Raw genomic sequence first — 22,861 nt, 5'->3', positions numbered from 1 at the left:
GTTTTTCCAGCTCTCTCCCTACATCTTTTTGGTCCCTTCATCTCCTTTGTGTGTGCCCAGTGTGTCCTGCTGAGGATCCATGAGGATCCTTTCAGGGAAGACAGCCAAGTGCTGGTTAAAATACTGCCACAGTTGGGAATACTGGGATAAAACACTCCAGTTTGGTGTGTTTCTTTTCTTTTCCAGGCAGCAGAACCTCCTGAACTCCAACAGGAGCCTGTGAATGTGGGAGCAGGAGCCCCTGAGGCAGCTGCTGCTGAGAAGGAGCCTCCAGCTGCCAGCATTCCCACTGCCATCAAGTACCAGGATGACAATTCCTTAGCACATCCAAATGTGAGTGTTTGTCCCATCTTTTTAGCCAGAATTTATCCCACCTTTAGCTTTAGTGCAGCCCCTGGGATGAGAGCAGGGTTGTGGGACCCCACAGCTCCTCACAAAAGCGATCCCCCAGGAGGTTCACCAGGAGTTTTAGAGAGTTTTATAATAATTAATGCAACATTGGGGAATTTAAGATAAATAAAAATCCAGGGCAAACTGATTTCTGTAGCTGGAAACCTGGTGGAAAACTCAGAACTTGCCCACTTTGCCAACTTGCAAAGTTTTAAGCACGGGACAGACTTCAGATAATTTTAAATAATTGTGGCTAAACTTGAGCAAATCCCTTTGGGAGAGCTTTAGAGGGAAATAAAAGTTTTTTAAGAATTAGCAAGTTAAAAATGACTTGCAGTGAAGAAATCAGTGTGGGTTCTGTAGGATGGACACAGAGAACAGAGATCAGGCCATGTCAAGGATGAATTGCCCTGGAGCCTTTCCTCTCCAGTGACCAGGATCTTTCAGACCCCTCCCAAGCCCAGCTGTTTCAGGATTCCCTCAGCAGTCTTTGCTTTTCTTGATGTTCTGGGCTCACCTTGGACCCCTGAGCTTTTCCTGTGGGTGCTGCAGGGGATGATCCCAGCCCCAGAGGTTCTGACTGTGCCCCTTTTCTCCCGTGGCAGCTGTTCATGGAGAAGGCAGAGGCTGAGGAGAAGTGGTTCCAGAGGCTGGTGGCTCTGCGCCAGGAGAGGCTGATGGGGAGCCCCGTGGCCTGAGAGCCCCCAGGACCCCCCCCCAGACCCTTCCTCACTTGGGGAGCTCCACACTCAGCTCTGCTTCTTGTCTCCTGGGGGAGATTGGAGTGAGCTGGGCAGGCAGGCAGGGTTTCACCTGGATAACCTGGAATCTTCTGCCCTGCTCCTCCTGGAGAATCAAGAATGTCCTGCCCTGCTCCACCTGGGTAACTGGGAATGTTCTCTCCTGGTTCCCCTGGATAACCAGGAATGTCCTGCCCTGCTCCACTTGGGTAACTGGGAATGCTCTCTCCTGGTTCCCCTGGATAACCAGGAATGTTCTCTCCTGGTTCCCCTGGATGACCAGGAATGTCCTGCCCTGCTCCACCTGGGTAACTGGGAATGTTCTCTCCTGGTTCCCCTGGATAACCAGGGATGTTCTCTCCTGGTTCCTCTGACTAACCAGGGATGTCCTGCCCTGGTTCTCTCCAAGCTCAGTGCTGGAGATGGGCAGGGCAGCACAGCCAGGGGCATTTCCTTTTCCTCAGGTGAAGAGCACCTGGCAGCCCATGAAATCTCATTTTATCCCTCCCAATGAAATCTCATTTTATCCCTCCCAATGAAATCTCATTTTATCCCTCCCAATGAAACACCATTTCATCCCTCCCAATCCAGACCATTTCCTGGAGCAGGCAGGAGCTGGGAGCTGAGGGCTGGGGCAGGGAGGGATGGATGGGATGGAAGGGGATCCAGGCTCCATCCCTGTCCTCCCTTCCTCCTGGGCAGTCCAGGGCAGGCTCCTGGCTGAGGTGTGCCCATCCCTCTCCCTGGGTGTGCCCATCCCTCTGCTCCCACTTCCTCACTCCATGATTCCTGAGCATCTGCCCCTCCTGCAACTCCAGATGGGGAATTTTATCAACCTCATCATTTCTGGAATTTCCAAATGATGGAATTACCACACACCTGCTTCTGGGCAGGGGCTGCTCCCAGCCCATGGAGTTCCCTTGGGCCTGGTGGGACTTTCAGATAATCAAAGTTTAGTCTGAACATCTGAATTCAGCCTGGACAAACTTCCACAAAAATCTGCCCATCATCCATCTAAGTGCAGGAAATCAACCAAATCAATTCAATAAAAGACAAAAGTGTTTCTTCAGCAAAGCTGGGAGGAAATGTCACATCAGGAGAGGAGAAAACTGAGCCCCACCCCTGGATGTGCTCCCTGGAGCTGCCCTGCACCAGCATTCCCTTGGCAAGCTGCTTTTGGGATTATTCCTCCTGGTTCTCAGACCTGTGGTGATAAAAAATGGAGGCTGACTCTGCAGATGGACTTTGGTTGTTTTATTTTTTTATTTTAGATCCTGGATGTAAAAGGAAAATGTATTGAATTTGCATTTTGACATTTTTACTTCCTTTATGAAGTGTTAGTTTGACTTTATCCTGCATCAAAATATTCCAAGACCTTTTCTGCAGGAAAAAGTTGGAAGAATTTGTTTCCCTTGTTTCATTTCAGCCTTTTTAAATGGTCAGATTTGTCAGTGCTGCATTTTCTCATCACCTTTTATGTTTCTTTCATAGAAAATAAAAACTGTTTGATGTCCATGGAAGGTCCAGGTGTAAATTCCTCTTTTCACACGTTGTGTTGGATAATTTTGGTGCTTTTATTGCATGTAAAATGATTCCTTTTATTTGCAGCCCTGTAGAATATTAGAAAATATTACAATAGGCTGTAAATAGATTTAAAGTAGAGTTTGCTTATTTATTTATTTATTCATTGTTTATTCATCAACCTCTAAATTTGCTGGAGGAGAGTTGGGAGCAAGACCTGGAAAGAAAATGATAATAACATTTAGATAATTTAGGTATTTTAAATAAATTAAAATCAATAAATTAAAATCAATAAATTAAACTAAATTACATTAATTTAAATAAATTAAATTAATAAAATTTTAAATGTTTAGATAACATTTAGGTAATTTAAATAACATTTGGAAAATTTAGCTGAATGGAAAAGGTACTGAAATATTCCAGCCACCACTGGAAACACAGAGCAAATCAGGATAAAGTTGATTTTTATCATTCCAGAAGCAGCTCAGTGCTCAGACTGTCCATGAATTCCTCAGGACTGTGCACTTTTCATGGAGTAGTGATTGGGTATTGCCTCGGGGGGCTCATGAAGGGGATGCTTTGTAACTGGTTATCATTGTTATTGGTACAATATTTGGAGAGGATTTTGCTGCTCAAATGATGCTGTCAAAGAAAACCCTCCTGGCCAGGAGATCAAGTGTTGCTCCTCCTGCTCCAGTCACTCCAGGAGGGCAGCTCTGGGTGATCCCAAGGCCTCTGTCCCAGCTGTAACCCAAAACCAGCCCCTGCATGATGACAGTTTTCCATTTGTCAGGTTACAAGGAGGGAGTTATTTTTAGTGGGGATCCTTGAACTCCAGAAACCTCTGTGAGGAGGGATCAGCTGGAACCTGGCACTGAACCCAGGGCTGGGGGCACTCCTCAGCCTGGAACTGATACAAAAACTGAAACCACAATTAACCAGGGTTGAAAATGCTCCCCTCTGGGACAGTGGGAGGTGTCCCTGCCATGGCTGGGATGAGAATTGAATGATACTTAAGTTCCCACCCAAAGCATTCCATGGTTCTCTGATTCTCTACCAGGGAATTTAACAATATTTTGTTATAAATTCTTGTTGTCTTATTTCAGGCCTTGTACAAATTCCTGAACTGGGCAACTGGGAGCTGAAGAGATATTTAAATCAAATATTAATTTCCATGTTCTTACACATCTCCCTCCAGTCCTTGCTTTTATCTGACATTTACCAACAATTTCTCACCAGCTGCCTTGGCAGAAGCTGCTGTCACCTATGGACTGAAATCAGCTGTGGAACAGCACAGTCCAAAGGCCTCTCCCACTAAAAATACATTTAAACCTCTGGAAACTGCAGAGCAGCTCTGAGCCCACCTGGAAAGGAGCAGCTGCAGCAGTGAGGACACCTCATTTCTGCCAGTGCATGGGAAATGGAAATAGGAGCTGCTGGGGATGGAGCCCTGTGGGCTGAGCCCTCTCAGGTTTCCTTCAACCTTGCTCCTGACATTGCTGGGCAGAGAATGGAGCAGGGCCCCCAGGTGCTCCCATTTCTCCCAGAATAGTTGGGAAACCCCTATTTTTATTAATTCTGCTGTTTCTCACTAGCTGGGTAAGCAGAGCTAAATGTTTGGAAGTTTGGGGATGTGAGAAATGTGATTAAGAAGTAATTGTGTAATAAAAGCTGGGATTTTCTCGAGTGAGCAGTGAAACCTCTCCTGGCTGATGAGAGCTGACAATTTATCCCTGTGCAATCAGCCAGAACCTGAGCTGGGAACTCGATGTTGTGATAACTTGTACACTCAGTTTGTCCAGGGCTAATTGGAACATGGGATTAAAGGGATCTGCTGAAGTAGCAGGAGGCATTTTTAGCTGCAGCCACAACCAGCCTGAGGCAGGAGAGCCCTTTGGAACAAACACAGCCTGGCCTGAACTGGGCAGGGGCTTTACACAGGGGCTGAAGGTGCCTTCACCTGGTGCCAGTCCCAGGAAAACTTGGATTTGGATCCCTCTGGAAAAGGGCTCCTGGAAGCCCCAAATAAATTAAGCAGCTCCTGCTGCTCAGGTGAGATTTTTTTAATCTGTTCTGTATTTTTGTCTGATTTTACAGTTTGAGGCTGAGCCAAGCCTGGGCTCAGTTTTGATGACCTCCACCGTTAACCTGAGACAGATTTTCCTGTGAAAACCCCCAAAATGCCAGCCCAAATCGCAGATCTCTGCTCCTGGTGCCTCTCCAGCTTTGCAGAGGCCTCAGGGCTCCCCAGAGGTGTTGCTGTCCCTGATGTGCTGCTGAAGGAAGGCCCAAAATCCAGGTGGTTTTCCCTCTCCTCCCCCACTGCTGGAGCTGAGGCTGGAGCAGTTTTTCCCTCCCTTGCAGTGGCACAGAGAAGTTGCCAGGATTTAAGGAATAACTCTGACATCCCACAGAGGGTGTTCAAGCACCTTCAGTGGGTAATTTTTGGTGACTTGGGAATGGCAAACTGAGAGAGAATTCCCTGTGCTTCCAGAGGCTTTCTCCATCCCCAGTGACTGCCCACGATGGCAGCAGAGCCCATCTGGACAGATCTGAGTTGGGATCAAACCCTGGAGCCAGGGATGGAGCTCCCACTGCAGCCAGCTCCTGCTGCTTGGGAAGAATATTTCTGTGCCCCAGTTTTTATTCTGCTAAACAAAGCCAGGAGGAGAAGGTAAAGGTCACAAAATTAGGGCTGATGAAAAGCAAAGCTGGCTCACAGGATGGGAATGAAGGTCAGGGTTCATTAACCCAAACCTCAGGGACTCCCCATGGATCATTGCTGTAGAGATGATTTGAAAAGCAACATCCCAGAACTTCCCAAAAAATCCCAAAGCTTCTCCTGGCTCTCTTGGGAATGAGCTGGGTGCCAGTGCAGTGCCAGGCCCTGGCTGGCTGTGTCACATCCAGCTCTTGGGGACACTCTGGCAGTTCCTTACCCATCACCCAGCCTGGGAAATCCTAAAGGAGCCGTCCCAGCCTCTCCAGGCTGGCAATCCCTGCAGGTATTTTGTACCCACATTGGTGCCTTCCTTTGCTATTTGTACCAATCCTCAGCTTCCTCAAAGGCACACACCCAAAACAGGAGTCTTGGAGTGCCCACCCGAGGGTCCCTCCTGCTCAGAGGGATCCTCTGCCCTCCAGCAGTGTTTGTTAGCTCATCCCTAATTGCCAGGCTCTGGTTTGTGTGGCTGGAGGGAGCTGGGCTGCACTGAGCCATACAAGGAAGGTCATCAGCAGCCTGCACGAGCTGCTGACAGCTCTATTTATAGCCAGGCCCGGGCCCCAAAATGTGTTTCTTCCCCTTTTTTGGTGCTGCAAGTTCAGGGTTAGGAGTTCCTGCCGGCAGGAGTTCCTCCTGCAGCCTCTAAGTGACTCCTTTTATCAGCTGCAGACACACAAGGGCAGTTTTTAGGGATATTTCCTAATTATGCACAGAGAGAGGACGGGGGAGGTTTTCTGTCACAAGCTGTTGGGTGAGAAATGGAAAAAATTGGAATAATAGTAACAGAAATTGATTTTTTTTTTCCTATAGAAAGGAGGAATAGTCTTTCCCTGGCTTGCATCTTATATAAAATTGGGTTTAACTTATCCAGGTAAGGCTGACAGCATAGTCCTGAACAGGTATTTTTATATATTTCATCAGAACAAAACCACCTCTGGTCAACACTTGGCTCTGATTGCTCCATTTTCCTCATTAGGGTAATTAATTACCCAACTTTTAAACCTTGTCAGACCCAGCATCTTCAGAGGAGACTCACAGGATTCAGATTGGATTTCAACAGAAAAAATCTGCTGATAATGAGCTGAGGAGAATTCATTCTTTCTTTCCTCTTGGTTTCTTCTCTGTGTGTACAAACCAGGTATTTCCTTTGAAATTTGCTGTTTTCTTTTCATCTGTATTTCTGTTTAAAAGAAGGGAACCTTGTCATTTAGTTCTAATAATGAGTGAATTTCAGTCTGGCCAGCAGTGTTGTGTCCAGCCTCAGGGAGGGCTCTGGCTCCAGTTCCCCCAGCCCAGTTTGGCATTTTTCCCATTCAAACACATCTGCAGGAATGCAATTTTCACCTCCAAGTGTTAAAGTATCCTTGCTGCTTCAAAATAATCCTTTGGATTAGTAGAGGAGTTAGAGTGGATGATTTCCCAGAAAAGCAGAAATGTTCCCAGTTTTCAGCAGTTGCACCAAGTGTTTCCCACAGATTTTAGTGTATTTTATATAAAAAGTTGATCACAATCAGAGTCTTTTTGGGCATCACCAGAATTGGTTTTTACTCTGGAGGGAACAGAAAACACAAACCAAACTGGTGGGAGGAAAACCTCTTAGCATGAGGATTTTAAAGGAACTCAAGGGTTGGAAGGAAATGTTTGGGGCAGGAACCTAAACAGGGATCTTTGGAATGGAGAGAGAACAAGGGAATTACAAATACCAACAAACATCAATATGGCAAAATGACCTTTTGTTCTGGCTGAAAGTGCTCAAGAAATCTCTGAAGTCAGGAGCAGATTTAAATAGTCCTATCACCAAAATGAATAAGAATTAAGAAGGTAAATTAATTCCTAAGGGAAATCACTGTAGATCTCATTAGCTCAGAAACAAGATACCTTAAAACTTTTAATTAAAGATAATATTTACTGCAAATGAATAAGAGTTGGCAGGTTTCAGCAGAAACCATAATCTCATTTATGCAAAGTTTTCTTCTATTAAGGCAGACATCATTAATCTCATTGGAGATGCCCTCCAGCCTGCCAGAGCTGCAGCACGAGGAGTTCCTTACAGAACTCTTTTAATCTGCACAAAGGAACTGCAGCTGCAGCAGCCCCAGACCTGGGGAAGGGCTGAGCAATCAAAGAGATCCCTGTGCCAACACAGCCCTGCATCCCTGGCACCCAGCATCCCATAATGAGCTCCTTCCTGCAAAAGGAACAGCCTCTGCAGTCACATCCCCCAGATCCTGCACAGGATCAGGAAAATGGGAAAGGAACAAACTCTGCAGTCACACCCCTGGGTTCCTTACAGGATCAGAAAAATGGGAAAGGAACAAACTCTGCAGCCACATCCCTGGGTTCCTTAAAAGATCAGGAAAATGGGAAAGGAACAAACTCTGCAGTCACATCCCTGGGTTCCTTACAGGATCCAGGAAAATGGGAAAGGAATGGCCTCTGCAGTCACATCCCCCAGATCCTGCACAGGATCAGGAAAATGGGAAAGGAACAAACTCTGCAGTCACATCCCTGGGTTCCTTACAGGATCAGGAAAATGGGAAAGGAACAAACTCTGCAGCCTCATCCCTGGGTTCCTGCACAGGATCCAGCACTGGAGCTGCTCTGGCTGGGAGATTCCATCCCTGGGAGTCAGAGTGGGCCCAAAATGAACCAGGGGGGATGTGGAGAGCTGGGGACAGCTGTGGGAAAGTTTCACATCCCTGTCCCAGGGTTAGAAATTATTTTTGCAGGGCTGAGTTCAGGGAGTTATGGAATGGTTTGGGTTGGGAGGGACCTTCAGGATCCACCTGGATGGGCAGGGACACCTCCCACTGTCCCAGCTGCTCCCAGCCCCCTCTGCTGGGCTTTTTATGACCAAATCTCCTGCCAGCTGGGATGGGTTTTATTGCTCACACACAGAATTCAGCTTCGTTTCAAGCCACACACAGAATATTACAAATATTTTAGTAACCTCCACCTCTGCACTGCAGTTACTCAAAGATTCTAGAATTATTTAAAACTGCTCTGAAGGTAAAGTCTATTCACACGAAAAATGTCACAAGCAGTGTTTCTAACATAGTGATTAAATAATTTACAGTGGTCATTTATTAATTACTTGTCAATATTCTGATTAACAGAGATGCTGTGGTTGGTTTTAGGGCAGCCATTCCAGGCTGGAATGTTCACTTTTCACAAACCAGCCAGGTGGATTTCCTTTAACACAATTCCTGCATCAAATACCAAATTCTGCAAATTCTCCTGCTCCTGGAACTTCATCTTCTCAAAACGTCCCGTGACGAAGGCTGGGAAAGATCCCCCAAATCTGTGCTTTTACTGAAACCTCCCTTTGACAACAACTCCAAAAGTTGGTTGGGGGTTTTTATCTGCTTCTTCTGTTAAAACCATGACTCATTTTACCTGTAACCGAGCCCAGGGCAGGGCAGGGACAGTGAGCTGCCCCAGAGCCTTGGGAAGGGGCTGTGCGTCCCGGTCCCTCCCTGCCCATCCCAGTCTCGGTCCCGGTCCCTGCCCATCCCGGTCTCGGTCCCTGCCGTATCCCGGTCCCTCCCTGCCCATCCCGGTCCCGGTCCCGGTCCCTGCCGTATCGCGGTCCCTGCCCATCCCTGTCCCTGTCCCTGTCCCGGTCCCTGCCCATCCCGGTCCCGGTCCCTGTCCCTGCCGTATCCCGGTCCCGGTCCCGGTCTCTGCCCATCCCTGTCCCGGTCCCTGCCGTATCCCGGTCCCTGCCCATCCTGGTCCCAGTCCCGGTCCCTGTCCACCCCTGTCCCGGTCCCTGTCCCTGCCGTGTCCCTGCCCATCCCGGTCTCGGTCCCAGTCCCGGTCCCTGCCCATTTCTGTCCCGGTCCCTGCCGTATCCCGGTCCCTCCCTGCCCATCCCGGTCCCGGTCCCGGTCCCTGTCCCTGCCCATCCCGGTCTCGGTCCCGGTCCCGGTCCCTGCCCATCCCGGTCCCGGTCCCGGTCCCTGTCCCTGCCCATCCCTGTCCCTGCCGTATCCCTGTCCCTGCCGTATCCCGGTCCCTGCCCATCCTGGTCCCAGTCCCGGTCCCTGTCCACCCCTGTCCCGGTCCCTGTCCCTGCCGCCTCCCGCCCTCCTCACGCTGGATCCCTTCAACAGCGGCTCCCGGTCCCTCCCCGCAGCCTCTCGCTGCTTTCCCACGTTCCGCAGTTTCCAGCCGCCGGGAGGAGGCCGCAGCTTTATTTTACTGCCATCTACTGGAAAAACCGGAATTTTTTCTCAAATCGCCGAGGAGCGGGACGCGCCGCAGCCCAGCCGGGGCCGGGCCTGTCCCTGCCTCGCACTCCCCAGGACCGGGGCGCAGCCCGTGGCAGAGCGGAGCTGCGGGAGGGGCAGCGAGGCCGCGATCTCCGCATTTCCCGCATTTCCCGGATTTTCCATATTTCCCGGATTTTCCACATTTCCCGCATTTCCGGAATTTCCGGAACTTTCCCGATTCCCGGGACCCCTCTGGAGCGGCGGCCCCGCGGTCGCCACGGCAACGGCGGCGCGCGGGGGAGCCCCGCCCCTCTCGGCGGAACGGCCAATGGGAACGGCCGGAGGAGGTCACGTGCGCGGGCGGGGCGGAGCGGCGCGCGGTGCGGTGAGGAGGGGCCGCGCGGGGCCGGGGTCGCGCAGAGCGCAGTGGCCGTCGCCATGTTCGGGGGGCTCGGGAGGTGCTTCGAGGACGATCCCTTCTTCAGGTGAGGGGCGGGCGGCTGCGGGGCACGGCGGTGAGGCGGGGGGATACCGGCTGAGAGCGGGCTGAGGCGGCGGTGGGCTCCGACGGGCCGGTCCGGGGCTGTAAACGGGCGGGCGGGGTGGGTGTGTGGGACCGGCCGTTGGCTGAGGCGGCTCCGGGGGTCGGTGCTGATTGAAGGGCTCGGGGCGGGCTAAAGGGGTCGGGGCAGTGGAAGGACCGGGATCGGTGCAGGTGTCAGGACCGGGGCGGGCTAAAGGGGTTGGTGCCGGTGGAAGGACCGGGACCGGGGCAGGTATCACGACCAGGGTGGGTTGAAGGGGCCGGTGCCGGTGCAGGAGCCGCTGCCGGGACCGTTGGACCGCCCGTGCGTCCCAGCCGGTACCGCCCGTGCCCCCCAAAGCCGTGCGGGGGTTAAACGGCCTCAGCGAGGTTCCAGAGCGGAGACTTGAGTTTGCCTCCCCTCTCAGCAGGGAAGGGTTTAATCCACATTTCACGCAGAGGAGATCTTCACCTCCTCGGCTGGAGATTCTGGAGTTTGTTTGCTCTTCGGTTTCCTACGTACAGGCTGTGAGCAGCGCGGCTCATCCGGATTTATGTGCGTGCTTAATTAATCGCTTAGCCACAGGCTGTCTCTGAACTCCTCTCAGTGCCAGCGCTGCTTAGAGCACCAGGTGTCCTTCAATTGAAACTTTGCCGACGCGTGTGTGAGAGCACTGATGGCAAATTGTCTCCTTGTGCTCGTTTCCCGAGGGGACGGTGCTGCTTTAAACCCAGCAGACCGGGATTTATCCCCTATGAGGCACAGGTGATCCAGAGGAGCTGTGGCTGCCACATCCCTGGAATTGTTCAAGGTTGGGTGGGGTTTGGAGCAGCCTGGGGTGGTGGAAGGTGTCCCTGCCCATGGCAGGAGGTGAAACTAGATCATCTTTAAGGTCCTTTCCCACCCAAACCGTTCTGTGATTCTTTTTCCATACCGTGAGCACAGTGGTGGCTCATGTCTGTGAATTCAAGTGTCAGCCCAATTTATTCCCTGTGGGAATCTTATTTTGCCATTGGAATCTAAATATAAGTATTGAGTGATGCAAATGCTTCTCCCCTCAGCCAGAGCTGCTGAATTACCTTGCTGTCGCCCCATTTCATGTCTTTGGTCAGAAACTGTGATTTGTAGTGGATGAAAATGGGATCTGAGCACGCTGAGGAGCCTCGATAATTATTTTAAATCTTTGAAAAAACTTACAGGAATTTAATTAGCCGCCAAGATAAGGGGTGGGTGAGGAAGGGAGCAGCAGGCCCTGTGTGATGTGGTTTGTTGTCTGGATCTCCTGGTTACTGGGAGCTCTGGCTGGGGCTGCTTAAAGGAGAATCTCCTGCTGAGCTACAGCGCATTCCAGGAGAATTCCCAAAGCTGTGCTACACAGATTAGCACTCTTGGTTTCTAGGAATATTGCTGCTGTTACAACAGCTCATGAGTTCTGTGCAGGAAACTTCTCTGCATGAAATCAAAGTTATAGTAGAAATTATGTTTGAAATAACAATTGCTTATTTATTCATTTATTCCTTGTTATTGTGGCCACAAGGATTGCAGGAGGTGGAGGCAGGGAGTGTGTGTGAAAGATGAGCTGGAAATTGAGACTCATTTTCTCAGCACTGTCTGTCATGCTGCTTTGCATACAGTGAAGGAAATGAGCTGATTACCTCAGATAAGATTAGCCTCCAAAATAGAGTCATAATGGGCTCCAGCTGCCTCATAAGGAGAGAGTTTGGTGCTGAACTGGAAATAGTGCCTGGGTTGGAGCCCCTGTGGGAGCAGCTGTCCCAGGGAAGCAGCAGTCACTCACCCAAAGGTGCTGGGCTGGGCTCCATCCCTGAAACCCTGCCCAGGTGCAGGAGTTGTGTTTGCCCTGCCAACTGCGCGCTCTGGATTTAATTCTCTTTAGTTTGTTGTGCCAGGTGTTCTCTCCAGAGGGAATCTGCAGCTGCAGCCTTACATAACTTCCTGAGTGGGGGAAAAATTTTAATATTTCCATCTAATATCTAATAAAAATAAGCACATCTAATACAAAGTACAGTTTAGAAAAGTAATAAGTGGGATTTATTGTTATAGGACTGATTTTTCATGCACTGAAGTAATCAGTAACGTTATACTTGCATGTTTAATGTCAGGTGAGGGTCAGCTTAATACCTATTAGACAAATTTCTGTTACAGCAGAGTGCTGGAAGGATAAATGTATACATTGTCTGTCTCCATCCAGAATTCAATTTTAAAAGTAATTTAGTGTTTAACACTAAACAGATGGCACAGATGTGGTGTGCAGAGCCTGGGAGCCCCTCCCTTTTTCCTCATCACTGTCATGCTATAACAAAAATCTCAGCCTTCTCATCAAAAGTATCTTCCCCCAAAAAAAGTCATATTTAAGTCAATAATTGTTACATTAGAGTGTCCTGCACCTGCTGCCATCCCATAAAATCAGTGCTTGGAGCAAGGATCTTAAAATCCTGCAGGTCCCCTGCAGAGACTGTGCCTTGTTCAGCACATCTCTGTTTGTCAGGGTGAGCTCCTCCTCTTGGAATTCTGGCTTGAGTTTCAGTCATTGGAACCACCAAGGATTAATTCCTTGGAAACCTTGTCTTCCACATGGATTTTCTGTTCCCTTTCCATTGGTTTTACCCTACTCCAGATCATACCAAAATTGGGGTGTTTCTTTTGAGGCTTGACAGCATTAATTCTTTTTATTAATTATTCCCTAAAATTGGGAACTGGGGGCCTTTCCTCGTGTTCCTGAGCCTGCCATTCCTCAGTTTGTGTCTGATTTCCCTGTCCCTGGTACCAAGGAGCTCTTTGTGTGTGATAACCAAACCTCTCTGGGGTTTAGGATCTGCTGGAATTGTGCACATCCCGAGGTGGTGCCCTTGGCTCATGCCAGCACTTTTTCCATCTGTTCTTCATCCTGGGCTGGGTGAGCTCCTTATCAGCCAGGGCTGGAGCCAGAGCTGGGAGCAGAGCAGGGGCTGCTCTGTGGCATCACTAAAACACTTTCTGGGCTGAGTTTAAGTGTGGGTATAGCTTAAAGGGATATTTTTGTGTTAAAAAAAAAATCTGATTTCAAAATTAATCCAACCTTATGTTTGTCTTTTTCACTTGAAGGAAAAAAAAGAATCGTTAAGTGTGACTTTGGCACAAGATCAAAGCAGCCACGTGATGTGGGATCTGCTTTTTGTGGGGCTGGAGATAAGGGGTGGGGAGCAGCAAAGCTGGGCAGGAGATAACTGGGCAGGGAAAAGTCAGGAGCAGCCTGGAGCCTTTCCTTCTGAGATGTCCCAGGAAAGGCTCTGCTGTCCTGGAGGGTGTGGGGAGTGCCAGGAATTGAGGGGAAGGAGGATGAGCTGTATTAAACCTGCATAACCATACCTGGGAAGTGAGTGTTCATGGTAATAAAGGGTTTTCAGTGGGATTGCAAGGAGGAAGATGAGATGGAAGGAGGAAATATAGCAGGGTTATTTGTGTGGGAAGTGTTCATTTGTGTGGGAAGTGTTCATTTGCAGCCTGGCCCTCAGGCAGCAGCACTGCTCATACCCTGCACTTCAGAAAAATTCCTGCTTTGCTCCTCTTTTGGCCTTAATTAGGAATATCAGGGCTTGTCCAGCTTTGAGAGTTAGGGAAGTTGAGCAAGGTTTTCCTTGCAAGCCAAGCTTTGGGAATACCAGCTCTGTAGATTTTTGGCAGAGGAGAGGAGAGAAAAAATAAGAGGAAAAGAAAAAGCCAGTGAGAATCTCCTTCCTAGTACAGGAAAGGGGTGTGGGAGCTGGATTTGTGGAGAGGGAAGGCACAGGTGCAGCAGTGGGTGACTATAGGAGATGGAACTGGCCTGAGTTTAGAGGATAATGGGTATTTTTAAGCATGTGGGACAGGGAGAAGGAAAAGTTGGGAACTGCCAGCAGGATAAATTTGAGGGATGAGGGGGGATCCAGTGGGACACGAGGAGTTCCGTGAATAGAACTGTGCTAAGCTCTGGTAGATGAAGGGGGAAAACTTAAATTATTTTATTGTCAGGTGTTGGAGGTGGAAATAATGATACATAAAATATGGGCCAGTTTATTGTTCTGGCAGGTATTAAACACAGGCTGGAGTGAAAGGTGCAAGGATGGATATTTCTAGAGAAGATGAGGAAAGAGGAAAAGGAATAGGGACAGCCAGGAGTGGAGGAGAGCAGTGAGGGCAGCTGAGAGAAAATAGATCTCAAACACCCAACCGGAGAGATGGGAATGGAAGAGGAAAGCAGAGTTTATCAGGAACGGGAGATTGCCCAGTTGGGTCTATTAAAGTAAAAATTTTGGATAAAAACCCCTGTATTAAAAAACGGAGTTTGAACTATCCTGGAGCCGCTGTCCATCAGCTGGAATAACGCAGTGCCTCTCTGGCATGCAGGGATCCCTTCGCTGCACACCATGAGCACATGAGGCAGGTGATGAGGAGCTTCGCCGAGCCCTTTGGGCGGGAGCCGCTCCTGAGCCTCCCGGAGGGAGGGGAGAGACCGGCGGAGAGGAGAGCGGGCGGCAGAGCCCGGCAGGACTCGCAGGTGGCCACGAGGGGCACCCGCAGGGTAAGTGTCCTGGGCTCGGGGGCTGCTCTGGAACGGGCATTGCCTGGGAAACAGCCCTGCCTCTGCCCTGGAGCCCCCTTCGGCTGCTCATCACTCGGGGAAATGGAAGGGTTCCTCTCTTGGTTCCCTCATGGCACACTCCTTATCTCTGCTGAACATCTGTCTGGTTTTACTGATCCCTGAACAGACATTTAATGAGCAAACTGATCCCTTATCCAGTGCTTGCTTTCATAAATACAATACATTAAATGTTTCTGTTGGAGAGAGGCACTAAAAATGTCCCACATATTCTCTACATGTATTTCCTTTTCATGTTAATTTTAAAAGGTGCCTGGATGTGGCTGCACTACCCCTGGAAGTGTTCAAGGCCAGGTTCTTTCCAGGTCCCTTCCAGCCCAGCCCATTCCATAATTCTATGATATATTTGTGCATTTCAGTCCCTTGTGGGCAGCTGTTTCACTTTGAGTTCCACAAGCCTGAGTTTCACCACTTCAGGAATATCCATCCGTGGATTTTAAACACTGTTTCAGTTTTGCAGCTGGGAATAAACACTTCATGCCCTGAATTTGGGCTGATTGTTAATATTATCTCAGATACAAACCTGTAAGAATTAAAGCTCAGGGAAATTGGTGTGGAATTCAGTATTTCTGTGTGTTACCAAGTGAAACTGATGGTCTGTGTTTAATTGCAGTGTTTTTTCAGCTCTGGGCATGCAGGACCATCATATCTAACCCTTATCTAGAGCTGTATTTATAGAGGATGAACGTTGGGAACTGGTTCCTTTCCCTGCAGATACTCAGCAGCTGCCTCCCTGTTGCTTTCATGCTTCCCACTGGATTTGCAGAGACCGTTGAAGAAAAGGCAGGTGACAGGGGCTGGTGGCCAGGCCAGAGCTGGAACAGAGCCTGTCACCTGCAGCTCCAGAGGGGAACTGGCACATTCCTTCCCCTGCTCATCCAGTTCCTGGCAAATATAGAAACTGCATCTAATTAGGGCATCATCCTCCCTCTGCTGATCCTTAGGCCTTGGATCAGTGGTGCCTAAAGCCAGATCAGAGCTTTTCCTTTAGAGAAACAGCCTGTCACAGCTCAGGGGTTGTGTCCCTGTTCTGCAGTGAGGGACAAAGGTGAGGCCCAAACCCTTTATCTGTGACTGCAGCAGAAGTTACAGGTACAGGAGCTCTGTCTTAAAAGAATTCCACAGCTGCCAAACCCTTCCCAGGATCCTCTGATGTTCCTCCTGTTCCACTGAGGAGCTGTCAGATGTCACACCAGACTCAGCACTGGTTGCTTTGCCTTGTCATCTCAAACTGCTGCTCCACGAAGGCTGAAACCCTTAAAATTACATTTTTATGTAGGAAAAGGTGGAGTTTTACTGCCATGTCAAAATACACTTCATTTAAATTACTGACACCGATTAGTAGTGTTGTAATTCTGTGTTTAATTAAATTGCAGCAGGCCTAAAACTGCTTTAAAAGGAACCAAATGAATTGGGACAACTCAAGGAGTGCTACTGTAGGATTCAAGTTTAAAACTGCTTTTCCTTTCTCCAGCAGGTTTGTAGTTCAGTTTTTAGGGAAGAAGGAATGAGCTAAAACATATTAAGAGATGCTGTTAATTGGGGTTTTGGGATATCTGATTATCCTGTATATCAAGCAAATATTTAACAGCTTTTAGTAGCTTTTTAGTGTTATCAAACAGAGTTTATAAGCTTTGTATAACTCTTACTGGTGAGGGCTTGATATCGAGAGAAACAATATTTATTATTATTTACAGCTCTGCCTAATCTGTCCTGACAGAAACCTGAAGAATTCCTAAAGCTATTCCAGAACTGGGGAATTCCTTTTTTTCCATTAAAGTTCCTGCCAAGGGTTGGGTCCTTCTGGCACCTGTGTCTGCAGCCCTTATCTGACTCTCCAGTCTGGGTTTCCTGGAAACACCCCTGTGTTTCCCAGGATCTCACTGCCCTGCCATGTAGGAATCCTCAATATCTGTGGGATGATTTGTTGATTTTAATCAGCTTTCAGTGCTGCCTGACTGGAATGGAGCATTGCAGGGTGGGGCCTGAAGTGTGAAATCAGCACAAAGGTTCTTGAGGGTTCAAATGTTTGCCAAGCTCTAAGTGCTTTTCACACACTCTTATCAATATTTATTAGATGTGGTGGCAGGTATCGTTTTCTAATATCATCAGTATAAATATATTATTTCCACATACCCAGGGATTAATTAATTAATTAATTACCAAGGCCCTCCTGAGTGATTTTGATTAGATGGGGAATGTTTCATGTAATCTGCTTCATATAAAAATAATTTCTGCTGTTCCTGATAATAATTCCAGATGTTGCCCTTTTTTTTCCAGGCTACCAGCTTCTCCCTCATGCCCTTTGCAGGTTTTGGGAGAGGGGTTAGTATCCCTGGAGTACCTCCTGTGTAAGCTGTGTGTAACCAAAGCATGGCAGAGGCTGAGCTCTGTGCTTGCATCCTGCTTTTGGTGCTGTTTGCAGTTTGGCAATAAGAAAATCCAGGGGAAAAAATCCTTCCTGGGGCACTAACCTCTGGATATGGATGGGATAATCCCTGGGGAAACTGCAAACTTTGAGTGCTGCTGGAAGAATGCCTTTGTGGGGTGGCACAAAACCACTGCTCCCAGTAGGGCAGAGCAGCCCCTGGAGATGGCCTTGGGGTGGTTTCCAGCTGTGGTTTGGGGTCTGGAATATCCTGTTAAATATCCATCATCTGTCCATAGCCCTTGCCAAGGATTCCAATGTCTTGTACTAAAAAATAACTTGAAGATTTTCTGTCCTTTAATTTTACTTCATTTTGAGCTTAAATGCAGCTTTAATTTTGCAACATTGGAATACATCACTCTGGAAATGAATTTATTGAAATTTAAACCCTGAGGGGTCATACAGGACTTTCAGAGCAGAAGCTGGTGAGGTTTGTGAAGACATTTGTGAAAGAATTGGATACTTGAATATCCAGTGAACATTTTTGTTAAATAAACTAATTTTGTGGCCAGTTTGCCATCTGGGTGACAATCTTCCACTTTCATCTTCCCAATATTTCCATCTTAATCCAACTCCCCTCAATTTCCTTTTGAAAAGATGCATTTTGGCTTGTCTGTGTGTGAAGTGCAGTCTGAAAAGCTTTTTGAGTTAAAAATGCATGTGAAAACCAGCTTCAGGACTGGGAGAATTGAGACTGTTTGAACTGGAGTCTTTTTTCCCCCTTTTTTTAGTGGGATGCAGATTTTATGGATCCATTTTCTGCAATGGACAGGATGATGTCAAACATGAGGAACAACATGCTGGAAATGCACAGGAAATTTGTGAGTTCTTTTGAAAATCATTCTGAAATTTATTGCACTGGAGAGTGACAGTTATTGCAAATATTCCTCAGAAAATAACGCCAAGAAAAATGGGACTAATCTCAAGGAGATAGTAGGAATTAAAGGGGTTTTTGCCCAGATTATATTGTGTTTGTAAATTTTCTTTATTCTTTGAAGATAAAACTGAAGTTGAATGTGGTGCCAGGAGGGTTAATTTTGTGAAGGGATATTTTCCATAATAAAATAATAAGGAATAACTCTTACCCACAAGTTTTAACTTCCAGTAATGAGCCTGCCTTGCTTTGTAGGATGACCTGTCCATCCAGCCCGAGGGACACAGTTTCAGCTCCTCCTCCATGATGACCTATTCCAGAGTGGGGGATGAACCTCCCAAAGTGTTCCAAGCCACGGCCCAGACCCGCACAGCTCCGGGAGGGGTGAGTGGTGCTGGGCCCAGCACACAGGAGCTGGGCACTGCCCGGGATTCAGGTGCAGCCACACCAAAGCAATGTCTGCAGCTGCTTTTCCTGCAGACAGTGACTCCTGGGATTTACAGAATCCTGGCATTACTGAGCTTGGATTGAGTCCAGTCTGTGCCCGATCCCCACCTGGTCACTGAGTGCCACCTGCAGGCATTCCTTGGACACCTCCAGGGATGGACACCCCAGACCTCCCTGGGAGCCCCTTCCAATGTTTATTCACCCTTTCCATGGGGAAATTCCTGCTGATGTCCACCCTGAGCCTGCCATGGCCCAGCCTGAGGCTGTTCCCTCTCCTCCTGTCCCTGTTCCTGGGAGCAGAGCCCAACCCCCCCTCTTGACTGCACAAATAAATTTTAGGGATTGAGGAAAATACAGGGCTCTCAAACCCTGTTCTGTATTAAAAGTCTGATTTCCTCCCTGTAATTTTGTGCTTTAAGTACGCCCCAAAATAAATTACAGACCCATCCAAGGCTGGGAAAACAGAGCACAGAGCAACAATTTTCCAGTGCCCTTCTCTTTGCTGTAATGAATCCTTTTCCTGTCCACTTAAACTCCAGGAGAGGCATTGATTTATGCAGCCCCTCCCTTCAAAGCACCCCTTTGCCCAGACACTTACATAACCCTGAGCTGCAGCTCCCTTGCAGCTGTTGTGTCTAATCCTGCCGGGAACTGGAAGTGGGAATGTGAACCTGGCCCGGGCCATGAAAGCCTAGACAGGATCCCTAAAGGCCGTGGGCAGGATTGGCTGGGAATGTGTGCCAGCTCCAGCACACCCGTTATCACAAGGCTTCTAATAATAGCCCAGGACACTGATAAGGGCCAGCCTGCCTTGCAAGCCAGTCAGCACCACAGCCCAATGACTGGTTGTTCCTCATGCTGGGAATTTTGGCATCGGGTGTTGCTCTTCTGTTGCCAATGTTGGAAACTCAGCTCTGTAGCGTTTTTAAACTCAAGGTTTTTTCCCCAATAATTAATACCCAGTTAAAAAACTTGAGGCATTGTTTCATCTTCCTCTCTGGTGGCCAAAGGAAAATAGGCTGGATTTGTGTTTTGTTGGTGTGTTCACAGTCAACACAGGAAATGAGAATTGGAAAAGCCTGGAAAACTTGATTTTTGTAAAGGAAAGATATAAAACTACTGGAGGATTTGACCCTTTGCATGGGCCTGGAGTGCCAGGACAAGTGGGAATGACTTCCCACTGCAGAGAGCAGGGTTGGATGGGATATTGGAAGGGAATTCTTCCAGGGAAGCTGTGGCTGCCCCTGGATCCCTGGCAGTGCCCAAGGCCAGGCTGGACATTGGGCTTGGAGCAGCCTGGGACAGTGGGAGGTGTCCCTGCCATGGCAGGGGTGGCGCTGGAAGGGCTTTAAGGTCCCTTCCAACCCAAACCATCCTGGGATTCTGTAAACCCTTTTTACCTCATTTTTAGTTGGAAAGACACTCAGTTCCCTTTTTTTTAAAACAGGTTAAAGAAACAAGAAAGGCACTGAAGGATTCTGAAAGTGGCCTGGAGAAAATATCTGTTGGTCACCACCTCCAGGATCGGGCTCATGTCATCAGAAGATCCAAGAACGCCAAGACTGGGGATGAGGAGATGAACCAAGAATTCATCAACATGGATGAATGTAGGTCTCTTTAGGCAGCTAACGGGCTTTACACTGTTTCACACTCTGATTTGGAAGTTCCAGCTTGAGGTATCTTAAGAGGCACTTTCAGACTGAAAGTCTCTAAATCCAAATTCTCTTTTATAGATCCCAAAAACAGTTGCAGGTCATGTGGAGAATTGCGGACTCCAAAGCTTAAAATCACTACCCAAACCCCCTAATACTCATTAAATGTTTTTTCCCCTCTTTATTAACATTTCAAATAAATGTATCTGTTTTCCAGCTGAGGCTGGCACCTTTGATGAGGAGTGGCAGAGGGAGATCATGAAGTTCAGGCCTTGCCGAAGCAGAGAAGCTGTGGAAGCTTCAAGATCCAGAAGTGGCCATTACAGCTCCAGGGAAGGTGGATCAAGAAGGTAAAAACAGTTCCCTGCTATTCTGCAGGATAAGGAAATTCCAGCAGCAGAAAGAAAATCCCGTTCTAGAGCAATGTTCCAAGGGGAACTGCAGGTTTTATTCCTCCTATTTTCATGGAGACTGTGACCATTGTTCTTTTTCCAGAGAGAAGCTGCTTGGAGCTCCAGGATCCAGAATGCCCAGGGATTCCTTGGAGGCTCTCAGTGTGAAAGGAACACCTGTCCCCTTGAAGGGCTCCAGGAATTAGCTGTCCCCATTCCCTGGGGACGGAGGTTCCCTGGAGCAGATGAATGGTGCTCAGTGCTCGTGTCCATAAAAATACACCTGGATTTGTGACCAATCTCTGCTCTGTGTTGTGCCTTTGCTCCTCCTGCTTCTCAGTGTCCTCAGACCTCGGCTCCTCAGTGAATTCTAACCCAACAACTTTCTGCCTAAAAGCACTTTATGGAACATCTCTAAGCCTGGTAAAACCAGCTTGGATTTGCAGAGCTGTTCTGCTCCAGCTGCACCAGTCTCAGGTTTTCCTAAGCCTGGTACTGCAGCTCCTCCTTCCCACTCTGAGTTGCACAGAAAGCAAATTTCCTTTGAGTTGTTGAAATAATTACTGATTTTCTAGGTTAATTAATAAAACTTGAATATACCGTAAAGCACTGCTTTAAAATGATATTATCAATTGTTACAGAACCCCCACACTCACCTCGGTGTAACATGAAATGAGAGAAAATACTGAAATATGACAGTACTTTACATTTATCAGAGTTTTTATGTTAATAAGCTGTGCTTGCACCTCATTTCCTGTGCCTGAACTGTCAACTTGTATTCCCGACCCTTTGTTTCCTGTGAAGTTAGCTCATCATTTTCCATTTTGAGGATTGTCTGTAGTGTTACTTTATTATCCTGTAGTAATAACAGTGTCCTGAGATCAGCTGCAACTAGGAATTACTCATGGGAAAAATACATGGGAGAAATTAGTTTAACTGGAATGATTTCACCATTTCTTATGTTCTAAAGAGCACTGGATACAGGAACCCCTCTCCTTTCTGTGTTCTTTGTTTTACTGAGGGTAGAATGACCCTAAATCTACATTTGATAGCAGTTCAGAAGAGCCAGCAGTGTCAGAGAGCAGGAAGAACCTGGGATTCCAGGTGTTCAGTCCCTGTACTGTTCTACTGTGCAGAATTATCCCTCTGGTGTAGCAGAAAGAATTTCTGTAAATTAAATAATATAAATTAATGATATTTTGAAGCATTGCATAAATTCAAGGCTCCATTATAATGTAGCCTTTAAAAGTACTGTTTGTAGGATAAAATAGGATTTAGTAAGTTAAGAGTAACATTTGTTTGGCCAAAAAGCCTCTAAATAATATTTAATCTTTCTGTAGTTTCCCCAGGTTATTTAATTTTAATTAATGTTTATTCATGTGCAAACCCAATCAGCAGCACTTCTGTTGAGCTCTGAAAAGGGAAGGACAATTATTTGCTTGTGGTCTCTTCCTGAGTTAGAGAAGTATCAGTGGCAATAAGTTGATGTGATCAATATTGATGGCAATAATTGAACCCTTTAATGAGCAGGGGGGGGTGGACGTCCCTTAAACTCAAGAGCTCAACCCAGGGGCTTGTTTTCCATCCCCTGGAGACAGCATGGATTCTGCAATTAATTTATGAGATAATCTCAGTAAGCAACAGCAGCAGTGTTTTTCTGTGTTGGAGTTTGAGCAGGAATCTTGGAGAGCTGCTGCTGTAAAACTGAAAATTCACCTGAAAACTTGGATTTTTGTGTGAAATAAAACAAGCACATCCTGGGTTTGAAGTGGGAAGAGGTGCATATTCCCTCCAGATCCCTTTCCTATGCCAAGACTATTCTCCAATGTAAGGCACAAGCTATGCTCTGTAAAAGCATCTGAAACTGCAATTCTTTAATAAAGTTATTTATTATTTATGGGGTTTGTTGGTTTATTGTGCACTGCAGGGGGACTTGTGCATTACTTAGTTTGGGCTGCTTTGAAACAGTTCAGTGAAGGAAACTTGGGCTCTGGGAGGTGTCCCTGCCCATGGAGGGGTGGAATGGGATGGGATTTAGCAGAACCACTCCAGGATTCTCTGGAAATCCCTCCCTTTCCAGAGGTGACCATGCGTTTTCCACAAAAAATATAAACGATGGAGCCAAACAGTACGGAGGGGGCCTCTTTGTCTGTTTCAGAGCAGCTCCTGGAGCATTTGCAGTAATGAAAAGCAGCTCCTGGGGAGTAATTTTGTATCGATTTCAACAGTGTGTTCCACATGGGTCCGTGTGCCCCATCCCAGCCTTGTGTTCCCCTCTCCCGGCACTTCACCCCCTCGGGCCAGGGAGCGCCGCT

At 47.7% G+C, this 22,861-nt stretch overlaps 2 protein-coding genes across 5 annotated transcripts in view; both read left to right on the top strand.

The window, feature by feature from the left end:
- RSRC1 (arginine and serine rich coiled-coil 1) overlaps positions 1-2,634 on the top strand; it is a 95,759-nt gene extending 93,125 nt beyond the window's left edge. For all 3 annotated transcript variants that reach the window (XM_084212394.1, XM_084212395.1, XM_084212393.1), the window contains 2 exons: positions 187-333; positions 996-2,634. In XM_084212394.1, the coding sequence (XP_084068520.1) occupies positions 187-333; positions 996-1,088 (240 nt within the window). In that variant the 3' untranslated portion in view covers positions 1,089-2,634. The remainder of the gene's footprint in view (positions 1-186; positions 334-995) is intronic.
- A 7,322-nt stretch (positions 2,635-9,956) lies between these two features.
- Positions 9,957-22,443, top strand: MLF1 (myeloid leukemia factor 1). Of its 2 annotated transcripts, XM_084212625.1 has the most exons (8): positions 9,957-10,075; positions 14,501-14,675; positions 17,034-17,078; positions 17,913-18,002; positions 18,311-18,439; positions 19,950-20,109; positions 20,372-20,504; positions 20,650-22,443. In XM_084212625.1, exons 1-8 carry the CDS (start codon positions 10,029-10,031, stop codon positions 20,750-20,752), a joined length of 882 nt encoding a protein of 293 aa, XP_084068751.1. In that variant the 5' UTR covers positions 9,957-10,028; the 3' UTR covers positions 20,753-22,443. The 2 variants fall into 2 exon arrangements, with proteins under 2 accessions (XP_084068751.1, XP_084068752.1); XM_084212626.1 differs by lacking the exon at positions 17,034-17,078.
- The last annotated feature ends 418 nt before the right edge of the window (positions 22,444-22,861 follow it).

Source organism: Fringilla coelebs, assembly GCF_963513975.1.
Source record: "Fringilla coelebs genome assembly, chromosome: 10".
Classification (NCBI taxonomy): domain Eukaryota; kingdom Metazoa; phylum Chordata; class Aves; order Passeriformes; family Fringillidae; genus Fringilla; species Fringilla coelebs.
This window is presented reverse-complemented; position numbering and strand designations above follow the sequence as displayed.